Consider the following 24,581-nt stretch of genomic DNA (forward strand, 5'->3'; position numbering starts at 1 on the left):
AGACCTGCTGAAAACCAGATTCTCTTCTCTTCTGGGTCAATTTATCCTATTTTATTCATAAGGGACAAACAAAGGCTGTTTGGGAAAAAGAAAAATCGCTGAAAGTGATGTGAAAGTGTTGTTGGGGAACCAATTCATCCAAAAAAGAAAAGGAAAACTTCTGTCCCTCCCCCCACCTCCTGCTTAAAAAAAAAGAACAAGTCCATTCCCCATTCACCATTCATCTCAACAGTCTGTGGAGGGAGGACGTCATTACGCGCCAACAACATGCAATGACGCGGTCAAGTGCCACGCGCTCAGCTTCTCTTCCGTTAAGCAGATAAAAGGAGGCATCTGTCTTTATTGTGCGAGTAAATCCCCTCCGCCATTGACCGCAGACACTTCACATGTTGATGAGGAGGAGGACGTATAGACGGAGGCCCCCGCTGCTTTGTTCCCCTCGGGGAGACGTTATGCAAATCAAACAAACCGTTTGTGATTTCCATCTCTGCAGACAAATAATCATAGTATGTTGGTCAAACTGCCAGCATAGAAACTGGACTTTTGTTCAGAGGTTGGTGGATTTGGATGAAAAGGTGATAAATCTTGCATGGGCTTCCCGATATTTCAGAGATACCGCACATCTGAAAACGGGTTCTTTTTTTTCTTCCCCAGAATAGATACGATCTGCACGGGTTTGGAATATTCCCAAAATCTTAGCATGCTTTACAGCACTTATGCTAATGTTTAGCACAACTGGCAAATCAAAACGAACCACAGAAAAACAGAACAGGAAGGACAGGCCTAAACAGCAAGGGTCAGATGAGACTGTATTCAAAGCACTGGCTGAGTTGTGGAGGGGTCAGGTGCTGATTTGCATAAAAGTCGTTGGGAAAGTTTTTGTTTTTTCATAGAGCAATAAAAGTTTGTTCAATACAAACCAGAGCAAGAAGAAAATGTTGTCAACAAGAGCCTGTAGATCACAATGAAAACACTTAACGTTTAAAGTTATGACCTTTCTGGGTCTTTATGATCAACCTGCCTTGTTTAATGAACTGACCTGCCTTCACTTAAACAGAATAAAAAGCTTTTATTCCTAAGTATCATGCAGAAGTTTAACAAACCTGCTGGAGCCTCCCAGGCTAACAGAAAAACAGGCCTGGATATAAAGGCACTTTACACCTCACCACTTTGTGACTGAGCCAAACTAAATCCAAAACCATATATTCCAACACTGCCTTCCATTTTCGTATTGGAAAAACTAAATCTACATGCGTCTAAAGGAAGAAAATGTGTGCCAAAGACAAATTACAGCTCAATACCGGCATAGGAAACCTCTGTCTTCACTGTGATGTGGAAGAATGTTTTTCCTTTACAGAATCTGTTGCATCACACGGCTGGTTTATGTGGGATTTTTTAATGACAGAAAATCTCCATAGTCTTGTCCCTAGTAATTTAAATTCCATGCAAACAGGACTGCAAATGGACGAAAGTTATGTAACACATACTGCATACTGATTTGTTCCCTGGGGGAAAAAAAAAAAAGCTTCTGATATTGTCATGTCTGATGCTCTGCTCTGCCATTGGTGTCGTTTCAGTTAGATGGGACAGAAACATTAGCCTGTCTAGGTGTGCAGACGTGTCAAAGTAGGCAAGATTTTACTTTTCTCTCCATCTCCTATTTTCCATTCTTCATCAAATTACTCCGTGCAACATCACGAATATCTGTAACTTCCCTTTTTCCTCCAGTCGAAGGTTTTCTTATCTCAACCGAGTATCTAAGGCTAGAGGGCGCTGTTTTCCTCATAGACTGTAAAGCCCTTCAAGGCCAGCTTTTGGTTTGTGATTTTGGACTGTATCAGTAACACTGACTTGACTGGATGCCTTTGAGGAGACTGTCCAAAAGTGTTCCATGATCCCCATCTGTATGATTCTTCGCTTCGCTGTGGCTCCAGTGTGCTCGCAGTGTCTTTGGTGGGACTGATGACATGGGAAAGTTTTGGTATTAAAAACACATATAACAACAAAACATTGGAGACATGAACCCAACAGCTCCATCGCTTTACACGCTTTTTTGCTATTTTTTAGAATGAGCCATTTTCAGTTTTGCTTGGCTACATTCCCAACCCTAAACAACCAAAGACTCAGTTTCCTCCTACAATAAGATCACATGGGTCACGACAGAACCTGATCCCGACTTTTGCTTTTTGTGAAAACGCAATCCAGGGATTCCAGCGGTGCCCTGAATCCTCCGGGGGCCCCCCCGAGTTTTTCTAATTTGACTCCGCTGAGCAAAGAAAACTACATAAACACACACAAGTCTCTCACATTGCTCATGTGTACAGCCCCTGCTCAGTATCGTGTAAAACCCCTTCTTCAACCTCCCCCTAGTTTATGAGATAGAATTTCAATCGTCTCTCCTTTTCCAAACTCGTAAACGGTGTAATGAGTTTCATTTGTTTCGGCTACGTTGGGCTCAAACCGCCGAGGTGACCGCAGCAGTGTTCATAAAGATCACAGGGAATCCTCTCGCACACACTCACACACACACGCACACACTCATAGCTCACTTCTGTTCAGCACATGCCAGCTCAGAGTGGTGACTCCTACATTTGGTGTGAATTTCCAGGCCATTAATTTGGGGAACATCACTTCTAAAGGAAACTGCCCGACATTTGTGGTTCCTCTTTCAAACGCTCTCCATTAAAGCCTCTATTAACCAGCCCACACTGCATAAATCACAGCTTAAAACGCAGCAGAGACACATGACAACAACATGCTCTCCTGTCTTTTATTTCAACAAACGGCCGTGGCACGTACATCAAAACAACACTCCAACGGTAACAAAAAAAAAAGTCATCCTGTGAAAACAAATACACAAACATAAAAAAAAAGTTTACATTACCTTCTTTACAATATGATAGATAAACGTTATGCAAATATTACTACACCAGATTTCATGTTTATCTCCAGTGGGTTTGAAAATTTTGGTCAAATGACACTGAGTTTACATTTTTGTGAAAAGTGTTGACACATACATATACTGACAATTTACCAAACACCTTCACTGAGAAGAAACCTTTAAAACTGTTTGTAATTCTTTGACACTAAGTTAAAAAATATTTATTTTTTCGCAGGTAAAGATGCAGTCAAACATTACTGTCTGATTCCTTGACATTTAATGATGCTAACACTGAATCTTCTCTTGTTTTATTTTCCCCCACGTTAAAATCCCACATGCACCTCAGCTTTATTAGAGGGATTTGGAGATTTTGGTCACTGTTCGGTTTGATGTGCAGCGGCTGGAGCTGTGCAATGGGACAGGGAGGGATTAAACAAGGTTTTGCTGTTCTCCAAACTTCGGCAGACATGGAAATAATCTGATCCACTTTGCATCTACGTTCAGAGAAGTTTGGGAATCTTAACGGCCGAATTTGGCTGCAGTCTTTGCTATCTGACTTTTAAACTTAGCATTAATTCATTCTCAGTACATGTATTTGCATATTATCTGTGATCATGGTTGGTTTTAAAGGGAACTACAGAGGAGATCATGTTTATCTTTAATAAAAGCCATTTTTTGTTCTCTGACCTGAAATAAATTGATCTTACTTACATCTCTAGTCATGCAAAACCACTTTAGGATTGCTGTTTCTGCCTAAATCCCCCTTTAAAGTTCATGTAATCTTGGTTATTGTCTGTCTGTGAAAAAAGACCTTTGTCCAGATGTTTAATTTGCAGATTTTGCCCAGGGGTCAAAACAATGTGGCTGAGCAAATCAACTTCAAATCTGTTACCGGCTATTTTCCAAACTTTTCCAGACCATTTGTTTGTAAACTTTCCAAGTTTCTCTGGACATTTCACATATTTTTCAGGACTTTCTGGACCTGATCAGAAACCCACGGGGTTTTTACAAGTATAATGGGGCGTTTGGGGAACGTGGCTGTTTCGCTTTATGTCTGTTTTAGTGCTTATCTGTCCTCAGGGGGTTAGAATCACAGCAGCACCGGGGTGAACGTGAAACTGGACACCTGAAAAATCTGTTTTTAACATTAAGTTTAAAATGTGCGACTGATAGGACGCACACAAACGCATCCCCTGACACCAAAAACTGGAGCTGCACTGACTGTAAAATCTTGCTGTAATTCAGTTTTACATAACCACAGTGAACATACCGTAAACTCTCTCATTCACACAAACACACATAACTGTTCAAAAAAAAAAAAAGGATTAAAAACAGTGAGCATTGTACAGCGACCACAGCTCCCCCCTCCCCCTTATTAAACTGTTTTCTCCTGGAAACACTCAGCTAATGTTTTCCAAAACCTTCTCTCGCTCTCTTTTCCCTGCCTTCATCCCTCCCTCGTTCGCTCCGTGCCTCGGGGCCGAAGGGGTCCACTCCATATTGTCTTCATTAAAGCCGTCGAGCATCGACCTGGTTTGGAAACATGGTGTGTGTGCATGTGTGTGCGTGTGTGTGTGTGTGTGTGTGTGGAGGAGGCTGAGGCTGCCGGCTCCTAAACCACATTCTTTAAATTCCCTGTAAACAAGAGAAAGAGAGAGCAGGGAGGGGAGGGTGGAACATACATGTAACAACACACATACATATACCAACACACACACACACACACACACACACACACACACACACACACACGCACAGGGAGGACAGAGAGGGGTCAAATTCATCACATTAAGTGGGATTAAAAAAAACAAAAAAAAGTAAAATACACATTTTTGGCAGCAGGAGAAACCAAACCAAAGATGGAAGCAGTATGGAGGAGAGACACACACACACACACACACACACACACACACACACACACACACACACACACACACACACACACACACACACACACACACACACACACACACACACACACACACACACACACACACACACACTTGTGCCAGGGAAAATGCAAAATAACATCTGGCTGAGGTAAGGCCTGTCGCTCCTGAGGAAATACAAGCATGCAAAACTGGAATCGGTATGGAAATGACAATGTTAAGCAACACTGCAAGTTCATTTGCATGAGGACACAGATTGGTTTCCATGTCTGACACACACTCACACACACACACTCACACACACTCGCACACACAGTGCAGTCTAGGTTGTCGGTTTACTTTATATGTTACACTGCAAACAATGCCGCTTTGCTTGTCTATTGTTATGTTAAATGGCCTGATTGTGAAAAATAAACATGTCGTACACACACACACACACACACACACACCCTCAGTGGATGAGTAATTGCCCTGACAAACGTGGCCCTTCACTGACGTAGTGAGGGAGGATGTCCTGTTGCTTGGCCATTGTGGAGCTGTCAGTGGAGTCCTGTCACGTTCTGCCTGCACTGACAACAACACCAGCAGCAGCAGCTTTATCGAGGACCACACTGAAAATAAAACTGCTTTTAATACGTCCATGTGTTTTCCCTCAGAGTCCTGATCTGCCTCCATCTCTGCCTCCGTCTCTCTATTTGTGTCTCGCAGACCCCAGTGTATGACAGACTGAACACAGCATCGTGGTTTTTGAGACTTCCCCTTTCCTACATCACATAATTTGTTAAACTTTGTCCACCACAAACTCAGCGATTACTGGAAATCACAATCACAAAAGCAGTTCTAGCTACAGCTGAGTGATATATTCTTCATACATATCATTTAAAGACCACGTTCCACAGCTGAGGACAGATACTGGCTGAGTCTCTGGAGTCACGGTGGCAGACAATGCATATTTTCTTTCCACTGTGACAAGAGGAAAATCATGATGTGAGCTAAAAACAGGAAAACTATTAGAAAAGAGGAAGAGTGGTCACAGATGGACCCTCAGGGACAGATGGACCCTCAGGGACACCGACAGAAAAGAAGCTAACAGGATATTTGCTTCACAATATTACAGAACTGATTAAAATATTAACTACCAGTGTTTCATTAACTGTTTAGGACAAACCTGTTAGCTTATGCAATATTATCTCTTTCTCTCCTTCTTCCTCTTTCTCATCCCCCTCTTCTTACGCATTTTCTGCTGGTTTCATGCTTTTCTGTGTTTTATTTAATTATAAATGGAATATTTTGTTGTTTTTGACTGGTGGTCGGACGATACAAGCAACATAAAGACGCCCTGGGCTCTGGAAAGTTTCCATTTTTCCTTATTTTCTGACAAACGATTCATCTAGAAATACGACAAAGAAAGAACGAGCGGCAGACTCGATGCTCTTTTTCATTTTTTGCCGTCAGCTCTCCCTCTGTATCCATCCCTCTGTTTCGCTTTGCTTTCCAGATGTAGACGGTAAATTCAGCTAAAGTGAGGAGTGACCATGGGGGCCTCTGATATTTACTACCTGCAAACATTAATCTATCACTGTGTCTGCAGGTGGGTATTGTACTGTACCTGTGTGTGTGTGTGTGTGTGTGTGTGTGTGTGTGTGTGTGTGTGTGTGTGCAATTCTTAGGTGGTATTTTTGAAGTAATTCTCTGGTTCAAGTTTGAATGTGTACATATCTCTTCTGTGAGTGTGAACTGCTTCGTGCTCTGGGTGTGTATCTTTGCGTGAATGTGTATTATTATATTTTGTGAGTGTGTGTGTGTGTGTGTGTGTGTGTGTGTGTGTGTGTGTGTGTGTGTGTGTGTGTGTGTGTGTGTGAGACATGACATGAGCATCTTGTCAGCACAGGGAAGAATTAACGAGCATGAGTAGCAGGATGTAAAGATGCTGCAATATTTCCCTGCTGACACAGACAGATAATATAAGATGCAGTCACATAGAAACGCTGGCAGTTTACACACACACACACACACACACACACACACACACACACACACACACACACACACACACACACACACACACACACACACACACACACACACACACACATGACATTTAACACACACACAAGCCGCCCCCGGGGAAATCACGCTACCAGAGTCTCGTAAACACAGAACGGTGAATACAAAAACAGTCAAGACAGCTGCTGCCGCCTCCGACAATCACCCAATAAAAAATCAAATCTTAATTAATACAGATGCTAAACTGAGTGTGTATGTATAAGAGAGACACAACAGGAAACACTGAGCAATTCCCCAAAAAAAGAAATTATTATTTCAGTAAACGTTAATCGTTTACAGAAAATGTCCAAACGGGGCAGTTTATGTTTCTGGTGTCTGTAACAGAAACATGAAACTATATGCACGCCTTGCATCATTTCCTGTTGGTATAAAATGGTATTATATACTGTGTATGATGTATGTGTTCAGTTAAACATATGGGTTAGAGACATAACATAACACATGCTGAATGAAATTTAAAAAAAAAAAGAAAAGAGAAAGGATCTTTGGGATCACCACTCTAAGATTCAAATCTTTACAGTCCATTCGTGCCAGCAGACAGAACAGATGTGGGCACACACACAAACACACACACACACACGCCAACACGCTAACACACACGCAAACATACAAGCTCACACAGCACAGTTTCTCAGGGAAACCAATGTTTATAAGCAGCACAGCTTCCAAAACCAGAGAAACACTTATCCACCCCAATGATGTCATGTGGATATGTTTGCTGAGAAGTGTGTGTGTGTGTCTGCGTTATGGTCTATCCTTATTCTGTGTTCGTGTGTATGCATTAGTTGAGTCTGCAGACATGTAGATCTTTTTTTAATCAGAGACAGAGACAAAAAGTCATGCACGTTTGCTCTAAAACCTAAAATAATAACACGCTCGCTGCTTGTTGAGGTTTCGGTGTCTCGCTTGCTGTGTGGTAAAGCGGTTTGTGACAGAACTGATTATGTGAAAAGTTGTTTCTGACTTGACGGAGAGAAGACGTTGGACGACACAGAGAGACATAAAGAAAAGGCAGAAAGAAAGAGAGGGGACAGAAAACAGACAGGCTGAAACCAGGGCTGAAACGTCAGTGGGAGAAAGAGAAGAAAGAAAAAAGAGAAGTGAGCAAAAATCCTGTGGATTCACATGTTGAGCAAAAGGGGAAAAATGAAAAAGAAAAACTGAAAAAAAAAAAGGTTGACTCATATGGAATCATCTTGGTCCAACTGCAAATACAAGCCCGGATGATCGATCTGTAATGATAAAGGTGTACACTCACACTTGCCTGAACGAACCGTTAACGATCCCTGAGCAAAGGGAAGAAAGGGAACAACAGATCTGATAAACGTCAGGAGAGGCAGATGGGACGCAGCGGCCAAACGCACATTTTCCCCGTTTCTCTCCATCTTTGGCCTGTCTGTATTTCATTTCTCCTCCCTTTCATTCTCTCCATCCATCCGTTCATCCATCCGTTCCCTCCGTCGCCCCTAATAAAAGCCGTATGACTGGAAACCAGCGATACTTTCAGCCCCTCCGGTTGTGATGATTTAATGCGAGCCAACAGACCAAATGAATTTCAGCAAACAAACTCCTGTTCCCCTGATTTGATGTGACCTGGACTCTTTCAGAGCGGAGAACTTAATGCTGTTTGGATGAACCGCTCCAACATCCAACATAGTTTTTTGTCATTTGCTGCAGCACGATGACCTGTGCTGTTTGAACTCATGAAGTTTCAGTTGCTAATTGATACCATGTCCCGTTTAATGTGGATAAAATCTGAGAACACGGTTTGCCCTCCACTCTGGATTTCCATTAACGGCTGTCCACCACCAAAATGGAGCTTTTCAAACCTCCAAAAAGATGTATACTCAAAAAGATCATGGTTGGATCAAACAGATTATTATTTTACTGCTCTATCATCGCATTTTATCACTGCAGATATAATCACTGTTCTATACTCATCTCACAATACGCTTTTTGTGTGTGTTTGTCTGGATTAAATCACAAAATAATTCATCACAGAGCTTTAACCTAAAGGCTAAGTGACATAACAAGTCGATCTGTCTGGGAAGAACAAGCTCTTGCTCCTCAACAACTACCGCTGCGCTGCTTTTGAGCAAGGCAGCGATTCCCAGTTTCTGCAGAAACAGGGTGTTGTTGCTGGAAAAAAAAAAGTGCTGAGTCCAAATTTCCTGGATGAGAAAAAAAGATTTAAATAGTTTACTGGAGACCTAAACACTGCTTTAAATTTGGAATGAGCTGAGCTGAAAACAACTTTAATGCACCGTTTGATGTCGTTGAAGACAAAGCCCGTCTTGACTTTTGTGGTTTGGAGGAAATAAATTCCACCTCTAGCTTTCAATGGTGTTTAGCTATATAACTATACAGTTTTCAACATAAAACATAAAACTATTTTTCTTCCTTTAAATGTTTTCCTTTTCAATCAATCAGTAACACACACTCACACACACACAGAACGGATAACAGCTATTTCAAATACAACTTTTCACTAACAGAGAGAAGCGAGGGAGGGTTTCCTTTTGGTCTGTGGTTAACACTTCTACACCCCGGAACCTCGAAAGTCTTGGCTATGCACAGTTTGATGTTTGGAAAATGAACTCGGCTTGTAGACATGTTACTCGGTTGTGTTCTTTTTGTGGCGAGTTCCTGACCTCACCTCCAATAATTCTCCCGCTGCTCAACTCTTCGCCTAAGTTTCACCCTGCCGGAGGATCTCTCCTGGGTGCTGCGGGCTGTCAGCGCTGAGACCAAAGGCCCAGCGCTGGGGCTTAACCACATGGCTGCAGACACCCTCGCACTCACAGATGAATATACAAACATAAAGGAATATATAGAAAGAGAAAGATGCAAAAATAAAAAATACCACATGTATCAAGACCCGGACTCAGTCTGAGAAGGTTGTGGGTAAAAGAGTGGGGTCAATAGTATGTTCCCAGACACAAAAGGATGTTAAGAGCCACAGGGAGGGGAAAAACAGAAGAACAAGTCATACTTTCATCCCACACAGAGACGTATAGAAACAAGAGCAGAACATGAAACCACACATAAAAAGAGCCGTGCAGAGACAAAAGGGCTTTAGGTGAGTGAGGGTTCAGGGACATCTGTTTACCCACCACACCCTCAACCCCACCAACAGACACACCTGTGCATCCACCCAAACACAGAGACATCACACACACACACACACACACACACACACACACACACACACACACACACCCAGAGACACACACCTTTGATGGTGCTGATGACCTGGTCCAGGTGTTTGGTGTCGTTGCGGTCTGGTCGACAGCTTGGGCTGATCTCCAGCGAGTAGTCGGGTCCGTAATCTGTAAAAAACTAATACACAAACACACACAGATCACATTACAAGAATTACAATGATTTTAAAATGACGTTTCTTTTCTCGTTTTCTTATTTACAGTCAAACCTTCATCCCTCACATCTGCACGCAGTCACTGCATTTCACTGCAGCAGAGAGCCAAAGTACACTCTCTCCTCTTTGTCTCTTTTTTAGAGAATGCAGCTGCTTTCCTGGAAAAATTCGGGCTCCGTTTGGACTTTGAAGAACTGGACTGTAAAACTGACTGGTGATGAATATTTACAAAGGCTTTCAGGGATCATTTATTTAAATAAAGAAAAAAAAAAAGAAATGCATCCAAGACAGTGAAAAGCATCAAAGACTATCTTCCAAATATTGAGCTACACACTTATTTTCTTACCTAAACCAACATATCTATCTTTCCCTCTTTCTCATTGCTTTTATTTACACATACTGTGTGTTATATAAATTAATTTATTAAATATTTTGTGTAGATGTAGTAATAAAAACAGTTTTCGCCTCTTCTTCACTGAAACAGATTTGAAAAGTGAAAATAAAAGGAAAAAAGTCAGCATGCTAACGCGCAGGTTTAATGTTCACCATGTTCATGTTACTTTAGCATGGGAGCTAGAGTTAATGAGCTATGGCTACTGGGTATGTCAGGCTTGCAGGTGTTCAGTCATGAAACAAAATATTGGGCAAATTCAAATTTTGACCTGATGGTGGCTCCTAATAAAAAGTTAAGGGATTACCAAAGTCAAATTGGTAATCCCTTAAACAAATATGAGCCTCATCGTGGTACTAAAGGAAAAGTCAGGGGATCAACAATCCCCTTGGGATTCATCCTCTGGGGACCAGGAACATCTGTACAAAATTTCATGGCAGTCGGTCTAATGCTTGTTGATATATTTCAGTTTTGACCAAAGTGGCGGTGGACAGACCGACTCTGCCGTCCCAAGAGCCAGAACAAAAAAACAAAGAGTTCTCAGATGGACACATGTTCCTTATATTTTCTGAACTTGGTGTGTTGTCTAGGAGTTGCATTAACACAAACAAATGTATGAGACAGTCTCGTCTGGTTCGTCTGCAGAAAGAAAATGTAATGCAGAACACAGAAGAGGAACCACAAACCAATCCAACTTCCACTAAGACAGCCTGGGCCTCACCGACATGAACCAAAAAAAAAAAAGAAAAAAGCCTGAGATGATTTCAGCAAATACCAAAGGCTCCTGGCATTTCATGCAGCGTCGGACTGACTCCCTGAAAACAAAACCAGCCAACATAAAAAAAAGAAAAACAGGTGGAAATCCAGAGAGAGGGTTCAACCAGAAGTTAAAACCAGAGCACGTCAGTTGAAAAAATGCATTTCCAGGGAATCTGTCGGGCCGTGACTCAGTGCCATGAGAGCAAAACAAACTCAGGGGCCAGGTTTGACCACAAGTGCGTCAGTCCATTTGCAGCGACTGTTGTGAAAGCCTTGGACTCTGAAGACTCAGCAGAACACACAGAGCAAGCCAAGGTGAGCGGGGCCTAAAACAAAAGAATCATATTCCTCCATACATACCACACACACGCAAAGTTCTTCTCTGAAATAAGATGCTCAGGATTTGTCCGTTTGAAATCACCAGTCCAAAAAGATTTACAAGGAAACAGAGAAAAGCACCGACTTGTTTCACCACTTAAACTGACTGACCTGACTGATCTTCTCATCTGGCTCTGAGATGATGATGATGATGATGATGACAGCAAACCACACACAGATATCCCCCAAAATGTCCGACTGCTCCTGTAAGTTGGCGACCTGACTCAGCCAACATGCTGTAATGATTTCTACGCCGAGGACACGGCCATTTTAAAGACTGGGATATCTTGTTTTAAATTGAAACTCTTTAGTGGATTAGATTGGTGTCATTAGAGAGGACTTCAGAAGGTCTGCTGGCAACACACACACACGCACACACACACACACACACACACACACACACAGGCCTGAGCAGATGTACACACACAGCTGAGCTCAGCCAACATGAAGTAGGAGTATACTTTTGTTTACTTGAAAGACAAAGACTACTCTGTCCTCGTTTAATAGCCCGGTGTGTATGATTATGTGAGTCAGAGAAAGGGAATTTATGCGAGCGTGTGCAGCAGAGATGTACACAGCTTAAGGATCAGTACCAGCTCCGACGCTAATAACTGTTAGTGTAGAAAAGAGCTAGCAGCTTCTCATTTCAGCTGGTGCTACGCGTCGCTGTCGTACATCATATCAGCTGTCACTAATTAACGTTAGTTCTGTGAGTAACTTCACGACAGGCCCACGTTAAACTCGGCTGAACCGTCTCGACTCGTGAACCGAGTGTTTCTTTGGTTCCAACAGAGTGATTTCATTCACATCATCTCAATAATTTAGGCTCATAAACTTTATATTTTTGAACCACGGCCTTCAGTGTTTGGATCAAGAAGCTCTTAAAAAATAAGTTGTGTGAGAATAAGCAGTTTACAGCTGAGTTATTTCAGTGTGTCAGGCACAAATCAATCAATCAATATAAGTATAAGCATTACAGCAGACTCTGTATCAGACGATGAGCGTGTACATATATGTGTGTGTTTGTGTGCATGTCCGTGGGTATTTGCATACAAAGGTAAGGCCCTGTTTTAATATATGTGTGTGTGTGTGTGTGTGTGTGTGTCTGTTTCCAATTAAGGCCGATGAGTTTCTGTGTCTTACCTCCGGTCTCAACTGAGCTCAACATGAGAGCAGTTTTTTAACACACACACACACACACACACACATATGCACACAGGCAATGTATTCCCATGAACCCGGTGCTCTGCCTCCTGCTATCCAGGACACACACACACAAATATGAACACACACACACACATACACAAATCATACACACAGTCTCCTGCTGCCTGCTTGTTTGGCTTGGATGACCATGGGGAGAAGAGAGAGGGAGAAAGCGAGGAAGAGGCGCGGACACTCCTAAAAGAAACACTCATCTTCTTATAAGATCTCTAATATTAGTCCCAACACTTTGCAGACAGCTGCAGAGTGAGAGAAGAAGGAATGAAGCGATGCTGTGGAGCAGGCACATGAACGAGAGAAAACGAAGCGCGCGGTCCAGTGACGCAGCACATCTACATCACCTGGACAAGGTCAAGAGACAGAAAATACCCACTGACTGGCTCCAGTGTCTCTGGCAGAGACACACAGGGAGATAAATAATGGAAGGTCCCTGCTTATTTACCATGGTGCTTAACATGGACCCTCTGCCCATCACTCACTGTTCATACGAGCTCGTTTGTGTGAGAACCGTTGGCCTCGACCCAGAGAAAGCTCGATGAGTCCACGTCTTTTACTGCTAATGTTTTAAAAACAGCCGTAAAAATAAAGTTTTGTGAACACTATTAGAAAAGATGCTTATCATTATTTGTTTGTACTCTTATAAGTGAATTGTTTTGTACTGTTGGTACAGTTTGTTTGTCTGTTGAAAAGTGAGATTTAGAAAACATCATTTTTAACCCCGGGTAAACAAAACTACGCTCTATCCTCATTTATTCAATTCCACTGTACAGTTAAAAGACAAAACATGTACACATATTTGTGAGAAAGTCTGAGTGTGTGTTCATGTGCACGAGTCCATCTGTGGACGGTAATGTGTGTGTGGGTGTGTGTGTGTGTGAGTGTGTTTGTTTTTACAGCGATCAGCAGGATCTCCAGCTATGAAGGATGCCGAGCTGCACAGCGGAGGGGAAAACGTCTCGGAAAACAAATGGACTCTGTCTGCTATCGAGCTGCTATCTAATAAATGTTTTCAACAAGGAAAGAAAAACGGCCCGATGCCCAGATCGCAGTCACATAATGCACGTACACCTCTCTCTCTGCATCTGGACTCTCTCTCACCCTCCCCGACTTTTCATCAATCCATCTTTTCCAGAATCATCAGTCACTTTTCCTTTTAAGGCACGGTACCCCCACAATTAAGAAGATTCTGTCTTCTTCCTGAGGTGGCCCCAGGAATAACTGAGAACTTATAGCAATGAATTGGTTAAAATTAAAAAATATTAGTATTATAAATACCAGACCAGTGAGTTTATAAAAACATAAAAACATCTTCTTGCCTAGTAGGAAAATTAAAATTAAGATAAAGTGAATGATGAGTCCGACTTCTAGGATCAAGCCTGTCCATGAACTTGAAACACAAACACATTAAAAGATAAGTGCATAAGAGACATGACTCCCTGAAGGGAAATCAAACAGGAAACTAACTCTTTGAGCTCATTGTTGGTACATCCCAACATTCACCAGCCACTTTCCCTGACACAATCATCTCAGATATTCTACAGCAGCAGAATTCTGAATGGAAGAGAATGAGAATCATGTAACACTCAGCTTCTTCACGGCACATTTGTCTGTGCCATATTGTAAACAGACAAATTTCTCCAGGTCTGAACACACACGCTCTACGCCAGTGATGTTTCCGGTGATTGAGCCCGTGACTCTGGGAGCCGACACATCCCTGACGGCAGCGAGGGGCAGGACAGGAAGTGGCTGCAGACAGGAAAAGAGGAAGTAAAGAGGCGGGACGCTTCCCTGCTGCCAATCTGGGACCAGAGACGTCCTCCCTTCCTGTGTGGCTCTGAGACAGACACACATTTGTATCTACTTCTGTTGGGTTAACACGAGGCTGGGGAATTTAAGCAAGCTATTGGGCAATGCAGATGATGCATCTTGGCTGTAGCCGATCAGTTTGTGTGTTCTACCTGTCCACATTTCTGAAAAACAGTGCAGATACAAAATCAATTTAGTTTGATAATCAGGCGAGCAACTGGACTAAAGGTCAGAGGAAAATGATGGTAGCTCTTCAACGCCAAAATCCATAGTCGCCAACTGGCAAATGTGACAGCACATTAAAAGATTATGGACCCAAGGCCTTGCACTCCCAGTATCATAGGGTTCAAACCTACAAATGAACACAGTCACATGTCACAGGCCTTTCTCTCTGTCCTCATTTTGTGCCATTCGTGGCTGTTTTCTTATACAAGATAATGAAACACATCTTCACAGGAGTGTGTTTCAGATCTACGTTTACCATTAAAGTTGCTGGTATAGGAAAGGAAGCCTTTTGGGTGATTTCTGCTGAAATCACTTTAAGTTGCCCTGGATTAAGGCTGATCTTAACAGAATTTCAATAGTGTCCACTTTTAAAATTCAGATTTATTTAGGTTGTGTTTCAGGTTCCAAAAGTTGTAAAAATTACTATGTAAGGGCTAAAAATCAAAGACTGACATTTAAAGAACTAAACTCATGTTTTACTTCTGAAAAAGAAGAGATAAAAGAGTTGTTAAAGGTTCACTAGGAATCCTTGTATTTTACCCTTCTGAAACCAGACTGAAGGGGTTGCTGGAATCCAAACCTTGCTCTGCTCCGCAAATCAAGCAAATCCAGGTGTCAATTTCCATTAAAGAATATTTTTGGCATATACGATATGTGCTTTATGGGCACACAGTGGAGACAGGAAGGAGAAGAGCGACAGAAGGAGGGGAAGGTACAGTATGTGACAAAGGATATGAGCTGGATTCACACCAGCAATGTTGTGAGTACATGGTATGTGTGTTTTCCCACTGAGGCAGCCGGGCAGCCGCAGGAAGTTTGGATCTGAGGTTTGTTTTTATCAAACCACAGCGCGACTGGGAGGAACTCAGCTGCTGGGAAAATTACCAAAAACAGAATGAGAGGAGAGGAGGGGTTCGGAGCGGCTGAATTATTAAAGAAAGGCACATGGACAGCTCCTGCTGTTTACCAAACACTTTGTTATTAAACATAACAGCTGCATGGCTAAGTGTCTCCCATCTACATTAGCTTATATTATATTAGAAGTGTAGAATATAGTATCACAGAGAAGAACAGCAAACATTAAAAATAAAAGTTCTTGTTAAATTATTATTTTTTCTTTCTAAAACAAAGTCCAACCGATGCCAGTCCAATCAGAGACACTAACTAACCTTTGACCTCTGTAGCTATTCTTAGCAGACCTCATATTGTCGCACTCTGATTCACATGCAGATCGGCCACACCGCTGTCACACAATGGGGGGTCAAACACGTATCAGTGAACCTCTAACAAACAATACAAGTCAGTGGGGAGGGTTAATGACTGTCGACCTGGCTGCTTGATTTCTAGTTCAAACTACAAAAGGCACTTTTACTTGTGTTTTTATAAGATGTAGCAGTATCGCGGGGTCATTGTGTGGGTTATCTGCTGTGTAATATTTTGTCTGGTAATCAGGGAATATTGCAGCACTATTGTTGATGTGACTGGCCAACTCTGACTGATGGCTGTGTTTTCAGAGCTACTATTTTTAGCCATTTTGCCAAGCACGCGCAAAAAAACTGAGACACTCACTCATGGATACTGAGAAAAAACAGATAAGGTTGATTTCATTAAAAATAAACTCTTAACAAAATATTTTGAACTAAATTAAACCAAAACAAAACTGTCTGAAGTGCCTGTTTTTGGATATTCAGAGTATTATTTATTATTTCAGTTTGACGTACATGTGTCAGTTAAGGACACATTTGAAAAGCAGTAGCACAGGGAAAACAAACAAAAATTTATTTGACTTCTTTTTCATAAATGAAAACACTTCACTTATACAACTTTCAGACTGATAGTTCGACAGCTATTTCCTCCACTTTTACAGTAATTTATCATACAGCTGAAACACAAAATGTTATAAAACAGGCCAGTGCATTATCTGACTGTAATGAATGTGTGTATTCATGTGGTCTTGTCTACAGTACAGCACAAGGATGGACACACACACTCACACACACTCACAGTCACACAGAGGGGTACAAAGGTAGTTTTTGTTCCCCATGTCGCTGGAACTTCAGCTTTGCTTGGTCATCATGGATAAATGCCCCTCTTATCGAGCACAACGGGCACAGACAGGGAAACGCACACACACAGACACACACACACACACATCTGTGGTAATTTTCTACTGAAGTAGAAGATTAAAAATAGATCTATAATACCCACTAAATTATAAAAAGAAGCCTATAAACACATCTATACTTATTAAAAAAAGCTGGTAGGGCGTTTGTTTGCAATATTTTTGATTTGAAGAATAAACTTATGTGTGTGTGTGTGTGTGTGTGTGTGTGTCCTCGTCTTCATCATCTGTAGCAGCTGCCCGCACTGATAGTAGCTTTGTTTTCAGTGAGTGCTACTTAATGAGGTCAAAGGCTATTTAGGGCCACTGGATGCTGACGAGGAGAAACAAGAGGTACCTTCATCATGGTCGCAACACACACACACACACACACACACACACACACACACACACACACACACACACACACACACACACACACACACACACACACACACACACACACACACACACACACACACACACACAGCTATTCATTACATTTGACCAAGACAAGGTCCAAAAATCAGTTGCTGAGAGAAAGAGACTCTTTGTGTGTGTGTGTGTGTGTGTGTGTGTGTGTGTGTGTGTGTGTGTGTGTGTGTGTGTGTGTGTGTGTGTGTGTGTGTGTGTGTGTGAGTATAGCAGCAGGAAAGACAGGTTTCTATTTGGAGAGAGGACGGGTTTATTTGATTTACCAGTTAGCATCATGAAAAATATGAGCGCGAGTGGTCACATGTCGTTTCTTTCACAGACATAAACTACTGGGGCGTCTTCAGTCTGTCCACGCACATCTACGTAGATCCATTTGTTTACATCCACACTACGACCTAATTACTGTGAATAACCAGATTAAGCTCCAGTTAAAGTGTTTACACAGTTCACAGTGACCTGGTTTTTGCAATAAGTCAGAGGTCTACATGTTGGCTTTGATAATCCTGTTAACGGCGGCCTACAGGAAGCGTCTTAACAGTCTGTTAATTTCTATGTTGATGAGTGGATTCATTTCATTCATTAGTTTTATCTTTGCTTTGTTTCTTTGGTTCTTCCTCTCCTTTAATAATGTGAAATATGATAAATTAAAATTCAGAGAGAGGAGCCTGTGTTAGATGAGGCAGACGGAGAGGAATTGTCAACACTACTTCCCTCCTCTTTTCACATGCACACAGTCTAACTCACCTGGAGACAAACCCCTTTATTGAGAAGCAGGCGGCCATCTTTGATTAGTTGGAGTGACTCAGCAGACGGTGAACACAAGGGGTTGTGTTTGTGTTTTTATGTGTGTGCGTGTGTGTGGTTTTTTTTGTGACAGTGCAATGAATGAGCACACTTGTGCTCATGTGGGAATATGTAAATGTGTGTGACTATGCCCACAACAGCGAGAGAATGTGTGTGTGTGTGTTGTCATACCTCGTGGTCTGGTATCTCAGAAGAAAGAGTCTTTCCCAGCACCGCGGCCGTCAGGTAAGTCCAGCACCGAGCTGTATTAGCCAGGTTATAACCTCCTGGTGAGAGAGGGGAAGAAGGGAGAGAAGTTAGGAGAACTCCATTATTATGTGGTTACATGCTGTATATACGTCAGAGGCTGACCGTTCCTGAAATTCAAACCTCAGTTAAATACCCCCAAAGTTCTCAGCGTTTATTTTAAATTGAATTGCATGGAACTGCTTTATTTCAACAAATCACTTAGATGGATAAATAAACAGGAGCACTGCAAGTCAAGAGAAAGACATGAACTGAAAAAGAAGAATATATGGGGGAAAAAAAGAGTTGAAATAGAGAGAAAAATAAGTGATTTCATATTGAAACAGAAAGGGTGAAGAATGAAGAGGAGTAATATCAAGAGACTGACAAGAACAGAAAAAGAGAGGATATAACGAAGAGAAAGTATGTAGGACAGAGAGGGAGGGAGAGAAAGGAAGAGAGGTGGGATTGTAGTTGAGTAAAATGGCTTCATTGTGTCGTATAATTAGTAGCTATCATCTGGCCAAGGGCTGAGGGGTCTGGAACAGAGCATGGTGTGTGTGTGTGTGTGTGTGCGTGTGTAAGTGTGTGCGCGTGTGTGTGTACAGTATGTGTGTCTGTAATTGCGCACAAGTGAGTAAATCACTGAGACTGAAAGCAAATACAAACATACAAAGGACACGGCACATTATCTACCTTTCATTGGGAGTATTTTAATACACCAAGTACAGGTGCATATACATTCATACACAGGGACACACACACACACAATTCACACGTGCATACACACAAACACATGGACCTACATCTAAGCGTTCACACACACAAAAACATTAAAAAAACATAACATCAGCCAGAATAATAAACACACACATGTGGCGTACCTCCTCCTAGGAGCAGTGTAGGTAGCTGCCATTGCAGGACATACTGCAGACACTTGCCCACCCCCACTGGGGTCATGTTAAAGGAGCACATGGGGTCGCCCGCCATCGTGTCGGCACCCAGCTGCATGACCACCGCCTCCGGGTTAAACTGCGCCCGCACTTCCTGCATCACGCTGCAAAACAGGACAGTAGCGAACGTTGACACTGTTACACACTGGTGACACAGACCAATAACAGCATTCAGGTAGTGTCTGATGAATGATGAATGATAAAACACAGCATAATGCTATCAAGTTTCATCAAGATCTGACCAGCTGTGGCTTATGTTTTAAAATCCACCGTCGACACTGTCTACAATCTGTTCCACCAAGCTAAGATGCAGTAATCCAGCAGAAATGGTCGCTGCATCTCAGTTCTACCCAGGGCTGTCCTCTTTTGTACAAATGTAGATTTTATGGTTTCAGAAATTACCAACATACAAAAAAATCCCACAATGTCACAGACGATACTTACTGCCACTGATTACAACTTAAATTGGGAAACCCTGGTGAAACTGCTGAATATTTTGAGGTTTTCTGGATAACTGTAACTGCAAACAAAAGGTTCTTAACATTGATTTTCACTTTTAGCAACAGGTTTACATTTTTGAGTGTTCAGTCTAAGAGAAAATCCTTGAACTGGAAAATCCTAAGACCAAGGCCTGTCACTGGAGGGAGTGCCCTGCTGAAGTGTCCCTGAGCAAAACCCTGAAACTGCTCCAGCTCCAGGGTTAGTGCTCTGAAACTGACCCAGCACTTTGACTTCCAGGGAGGGGGGAGGAAAAACTGAATTTCTCCTCAGGGAATCCTTGAGGAAAACATTACTTAGAAGTTGCCTCTGCATGTGTGTCTGTGTGTGTGTGTATGTATGTACCTGGTGAAAATCTGGTAGTATCTGTCATCCTTGATCCCGTCCTCCAGCGGGACATTCACAGCATACCAGCGGCCTTTACCCAGCCCCGTATCACACAGGTCACCCGTACCTAAATGTACACACACTTATCTTACTCAGTATCTTATCACAATGCAGATTATCACATTAAAACATACTGCATCTTAAACATCTGCGAGGACTGACCTGGGAAGAATCCAGGGGAGAACTTGTGCAGAGAGACGGTCATGACTTTGGATGTGAAGCTGAAGGCATCTTCCACACCTGCAGAGAGGAGGAGGAAAAACGATCACACTCTCATAATGAATCAAAAGAGATAAATGTGTGACATCTGGAGGCTTCATGATGATCCTTTTAAACCTGCACACCTACACTGCGAATGCTCTGGGGATCTGCAGGTTTTCAGAAAGGTAAACTCACTGAACTGAATTTCAGCCTGATAATAAATATGATAAACAAAATGAACCACTGCCTGGGAACCAAACTTTGCTTAGAAGACAATAAAATTTTAGTCGTATGCTTTGTTTAGTTTACTGTTATGTGTGTACCATCTCCATGATGCAGGTCAACGTCCACATAGAGGACTCGCTCATATTTCTCTCTTAGTCTGAGGATTCCCAGCACAGCGTCGTTCACGTAACAGAAACCTGACGCCTCATCCCTGGAGGAGAAAGAGAGAAAAAGATAGAAAAAGAAATGAGAATGTAATGTTGTGGAATTCTGACTTTCACCTAAATAAACTAAGTTTTTTTATATTTGACAGATGAGATAGATGAGCCAACAGCGTCTTACTTCTTAGCGTGGTGCCAACCCCCTGCCCAGTTGATGGCCACTTCACACTTTTGGTCCAGCAGACACTGGGCTGCGGTCAGTGTAGCGCCCCCTACTGCTGCTGCATAGTCAAATATCCCCTCCACCACCGGACAGTCATAACCTGGAGGGTGGGGATGAAGGGCAAAACTGAAAACATTACATCTACATTCCCTCGAAAATAAATAAACAGGGATATCAATCATCTCATCAAAAAAAGTAAATTATAGTTATTCCTCCTTAATTTTCTGGGAAATATTTTAGCCTGTGATTGAAACTTTTTTGTTTGCACAGACAGCACTCATCAAGGCTAATTCATGCCTTCACAGAAGAGGCTATAGAAAAGTGATGGGGGAAGAATGAAAAACGAGACAAAGAAAGAGAAAATTAAGGAAAAAAAGGAAGGGACGACAGAAATGAGGGAGGTGAATTGTTGTGATTGATGGAAAACAATGGAGTGTGGCGGAAAAGAAGATGGAGAGAGATGGCAGACAGAGAGAGAGAGAGAGAGAGAGAGAGAGAGAGAGAGAGAGAGAGAGGTCAGCCTGGGAAAAGGTGGAGCATTTTGCTTTATAACATGATGAAATGATGGAGCAGAGAGAGAGGTGTGCAGAATTCAAAAGGAGGAAGAGCAAAGGATGAGGGATGAGTTGAGGATATTAAGAAGAGCAAGGGTGGAACAGGGTGAGGGAAAGGAGTGAGAAGAAAGCTAGAGATAGGGAATGAGTCCAGGAAATAAAAACAAGGAGGAGTCTTCTAAAGTTAGATATGTAAACCTTGGAGAAGGATGAACTTAGAGCCCGGTAAACATCCAAAACCAACAAACCATGGTGGGATCTTTTCAACTGCGTCTCATTTGGTGTAGGTTCAGTTGGGATGAGGCAGAGACATCTCTGATCAGATTTTATAAAATGTATTGCTGTCTCAACCAAAGCTAAACGACTCTGAGAAGGGGGGCAGCAAAGTCTCATGCTGATAATATTTTTAATTAATGTTTTTAAATCCAGTGTTACACTGCCCTCTGCTGCCAACAAACAAGCACTGCATATGAAGTCTAAACACTTCCCCAGCCCACATTCCACTTTCATCCCTCTAATTTTTTTTTTTTAATACGCCACATTTGAATCTACAATAAACACCTGCTTATCACAAATTTACATCAAAATATGTCTGTATGTAAACAAGTGTATCTACTTAGATGTGAGTGGAAACACTAATTGGACTTAATTTAGCAAGGAAGACGCCCCAGTGGTTTATGTTTGTGAAAGAAACAGCATGTGACCACTCGCACTCATATTTTTCATGATGCCACCTGGTAAATCAAATAAACCCATCCTCTCTCCAAATAGAAACCTGTCTTTCTTGCTGCTATACTCACACACACTCACACACACAACACAGGAAGAGTCTTGTTCTCTCAGCAACTGATTTTTGGACCTTGTCTTGGTCAAAGAATAAGACAGCTCACCCAACACTATTTTAAGACACTTAAATCTGAATGCCTGCCTCTCAAATAATGAAACATGTCTGTAAGTGTTCTCTAGTAATCTAACTTTGGCTGTAGTTCATGACTTTGACAACACTTAATCAAACATGTAACATACAGGCCTAGGTAGGTAGATTTTAAATTGACACAGTGGATTTATTGCATGAAAATGGACAGAATTATCAGATTCCAGTGATAATATATAAAGTTACTGTGGCCAGTAAAAGCCATTCTTGGCGTTTCTCACCCAGGCCATAGTCAGCTGACTGGGGGTCATCGTTGTCGCCATCCTGGCTGATTTTATGAAGATGCTCCAGGTAGGAATCTGTGTGGAACTTGGCCATTTCCTCGATGGTGGCCGCATGAGGCTTCACAATACTGAAGATGAGACAAAAATATAAATATTAATGGTGCAACCAATTTCCACAATAATCTGCCGTATATACAGCGACAGAGAAACTCAGTCTTCTGACTGGTTTATTCACTGAGCTCTCAGATAAAATACTGCATGTGAATACACAGGAGAGTCATGGTCTCTCTATGACCTGGAGATGTTAGTAGTCACTAGTTTTGTGACTGTGATAAGACTTAAGAGCAAAACTTTTAAGCCTTAGATTTAAGGTAAAATAATAATAAAGCCATTTTCTCAGCCATTTCCTGAAAATGGCCCAGATTTCCTGACGCCTGGTAGTCTTTGTGAAACAAACAGCTTCTGTGCAGCATGTGAACCTGTACTGTTCTCTGATAAAATGCATTTTAATCTCGCATTTAGCACCATCTAGGTTAGAAAACCCAACAACAACTCACCTCATATGTCCCAGCAGCCCATAGGCTTCTATCAGTGAGTGGACCATACTCGCCTGGAAATGGAAAACAATAGAAACCAGAGGTTAAACGCGCTGTGGCCGATTAGAGATGAATTCAAATGTGGAGACCAGCTTCAGTAACGATCCTCATTCAGTCAAACTCACCCGGTTTGGGACTTTGGATAAAGTATCGCAAGTCTCGATGTAGTCCGAACTGTAAACATAGGCGACTCTCCGCTTACTGCAGCTGTCCTCATCACTGTCTCCGCTGCGACTCATTTACGGCGAATAAAACACAAATGATTTCACTGAAACTGAAGCGAAAACAAATTCACAGTGAAGCGATGCGAGCGGAGCCCTGTTCTCAAGTCTGGTGTTACACCGTCAACATCCCGCCTTCCAGGGCAAAGTCTGTTCAACGCTGATCTCCACCAAGATGGAGATAATAGAATGTGGAATAAATGTTTATACTGTAGTACGAGTGTATCTGGTTTTAAATAAAGACACTTCTGGGATTTATTAACGGGGAAAACAGAGAGCTGCTGCTAACAGACACACAACATCGAATCAAACGTTCCGCCGAGCGGAGGTTTTTAACGAACGGAGCATGAAGAGAGGAGCATTCTGGGATTTCTAGTAGTCTATTCTTTAAAGGAGCCAAAAAAATCAACTGGTGATAAATTAATTGTTAGGAATACAAGAAAATATGGTTTTTTTTAATATATATATATAATTTTGAGTTGAACATATCCAGTAAAACCAACATTTAAGAGATTTAGACAAACTGAATGTTCTTGTATTTTTTGTGGATTAGCAAACGTCAGTTTCCTCTATTTGTGTCTATCAGTGTTTGATTTCGCGAAAAATACATACATAGAATTATGGAAAAGTGGCAAATGCCAATCAAAAAAAAAAAAAAAAAAAAAAATCCAAAAATTAATGCTATTCGCTAGAAGGCACCAGAAACACCTGACTTGTACCGGTTACAAGTTACTCAGTTAAATGCAAATGATAAAATGTCATTATTTTATTTATGCTAGATTGTATTCAGGGCTAAATCATGCTGCTGGATAATTCACTGGTAAAAAACAGTCTATGTGCTTT

General features: G+C 41.9%; 1 protein-coding gene across 1 annotated transcript; it reads right to left on the reverse strand.

The window, feature by feature from the left end:
- Window positions 1–2,762: 2,762 nt before the first annotated feature.
- Window positions 2,763–23,843, reverse strand: hdac8 (histone deacetylase 8). The gene is made up of 11 exons (XM_041031846.1): window positions 23,643–23,843; window positions 23,479–23,531; window positions 22,919–23,049; window positions 21,168–21,309; window positions 20,924–21,036; window positions 20,562–20,639; window positions 20,358–20,466; window positions 19,446–19,618; window positions 18,508–18,602; window positions 10,071–10,176; window positions 2,763–4,516 (listed from the first exon to the last, which is right to left on the reverse strand). Exons 1-11 carry the CDS (start codon window positions 23,754–23,756, stop codon window positions 4,494–4,496), a joined length of 1,137 nt encoding a protein of 378 aa, XP_040887780.1. The 5' UTR covers window positions 23,757–23,843; the 3' UTR covers window positions 2,763–4,493.
- Window positions 23,844–24,581: the final 738 nt, after the last annotated feature.

Source organism: Toxotes jaculatrix, chromosome 23, assembly GCF_017976425.1.
Source record: "Toxotes jaculatrix isolate fToxJac2 chromosome 23, fToxJac2.pri, whole genome shotgun sequence".
Classification (NCBI taxonomy): Eukaryota; Metazoa; Chordata; class Actinopteri; family Toxotidae; genus Toxotes; species Toxotes jaculatrix.

Excerpts from the sequence above, each read along its gene's own strand:
- hdac8 (XM_041031846.1), bottom strand. The coding sequence starts at position 23,756 with ATGAGTCGCAGCGGAGACAGTGATGAGGACAGCTGCAGTAAGCGGAGA. Across the intron at positions 20,467-20,561 it reads CTCCCCTGGATTCTTCCCAG|GTACGGGTGACCTGTGTGAT; the intron begins GTCAGTCCTCGC and ends GTGTACATTTAG. Across the intron at positions 18,603-19,445 it reads TACACTGCTCCTAGGAGGAG|GAGGTTATAACCTGGCTAAT; the intron begins GTACGCCACATG and ends CTCTCTCACCAG.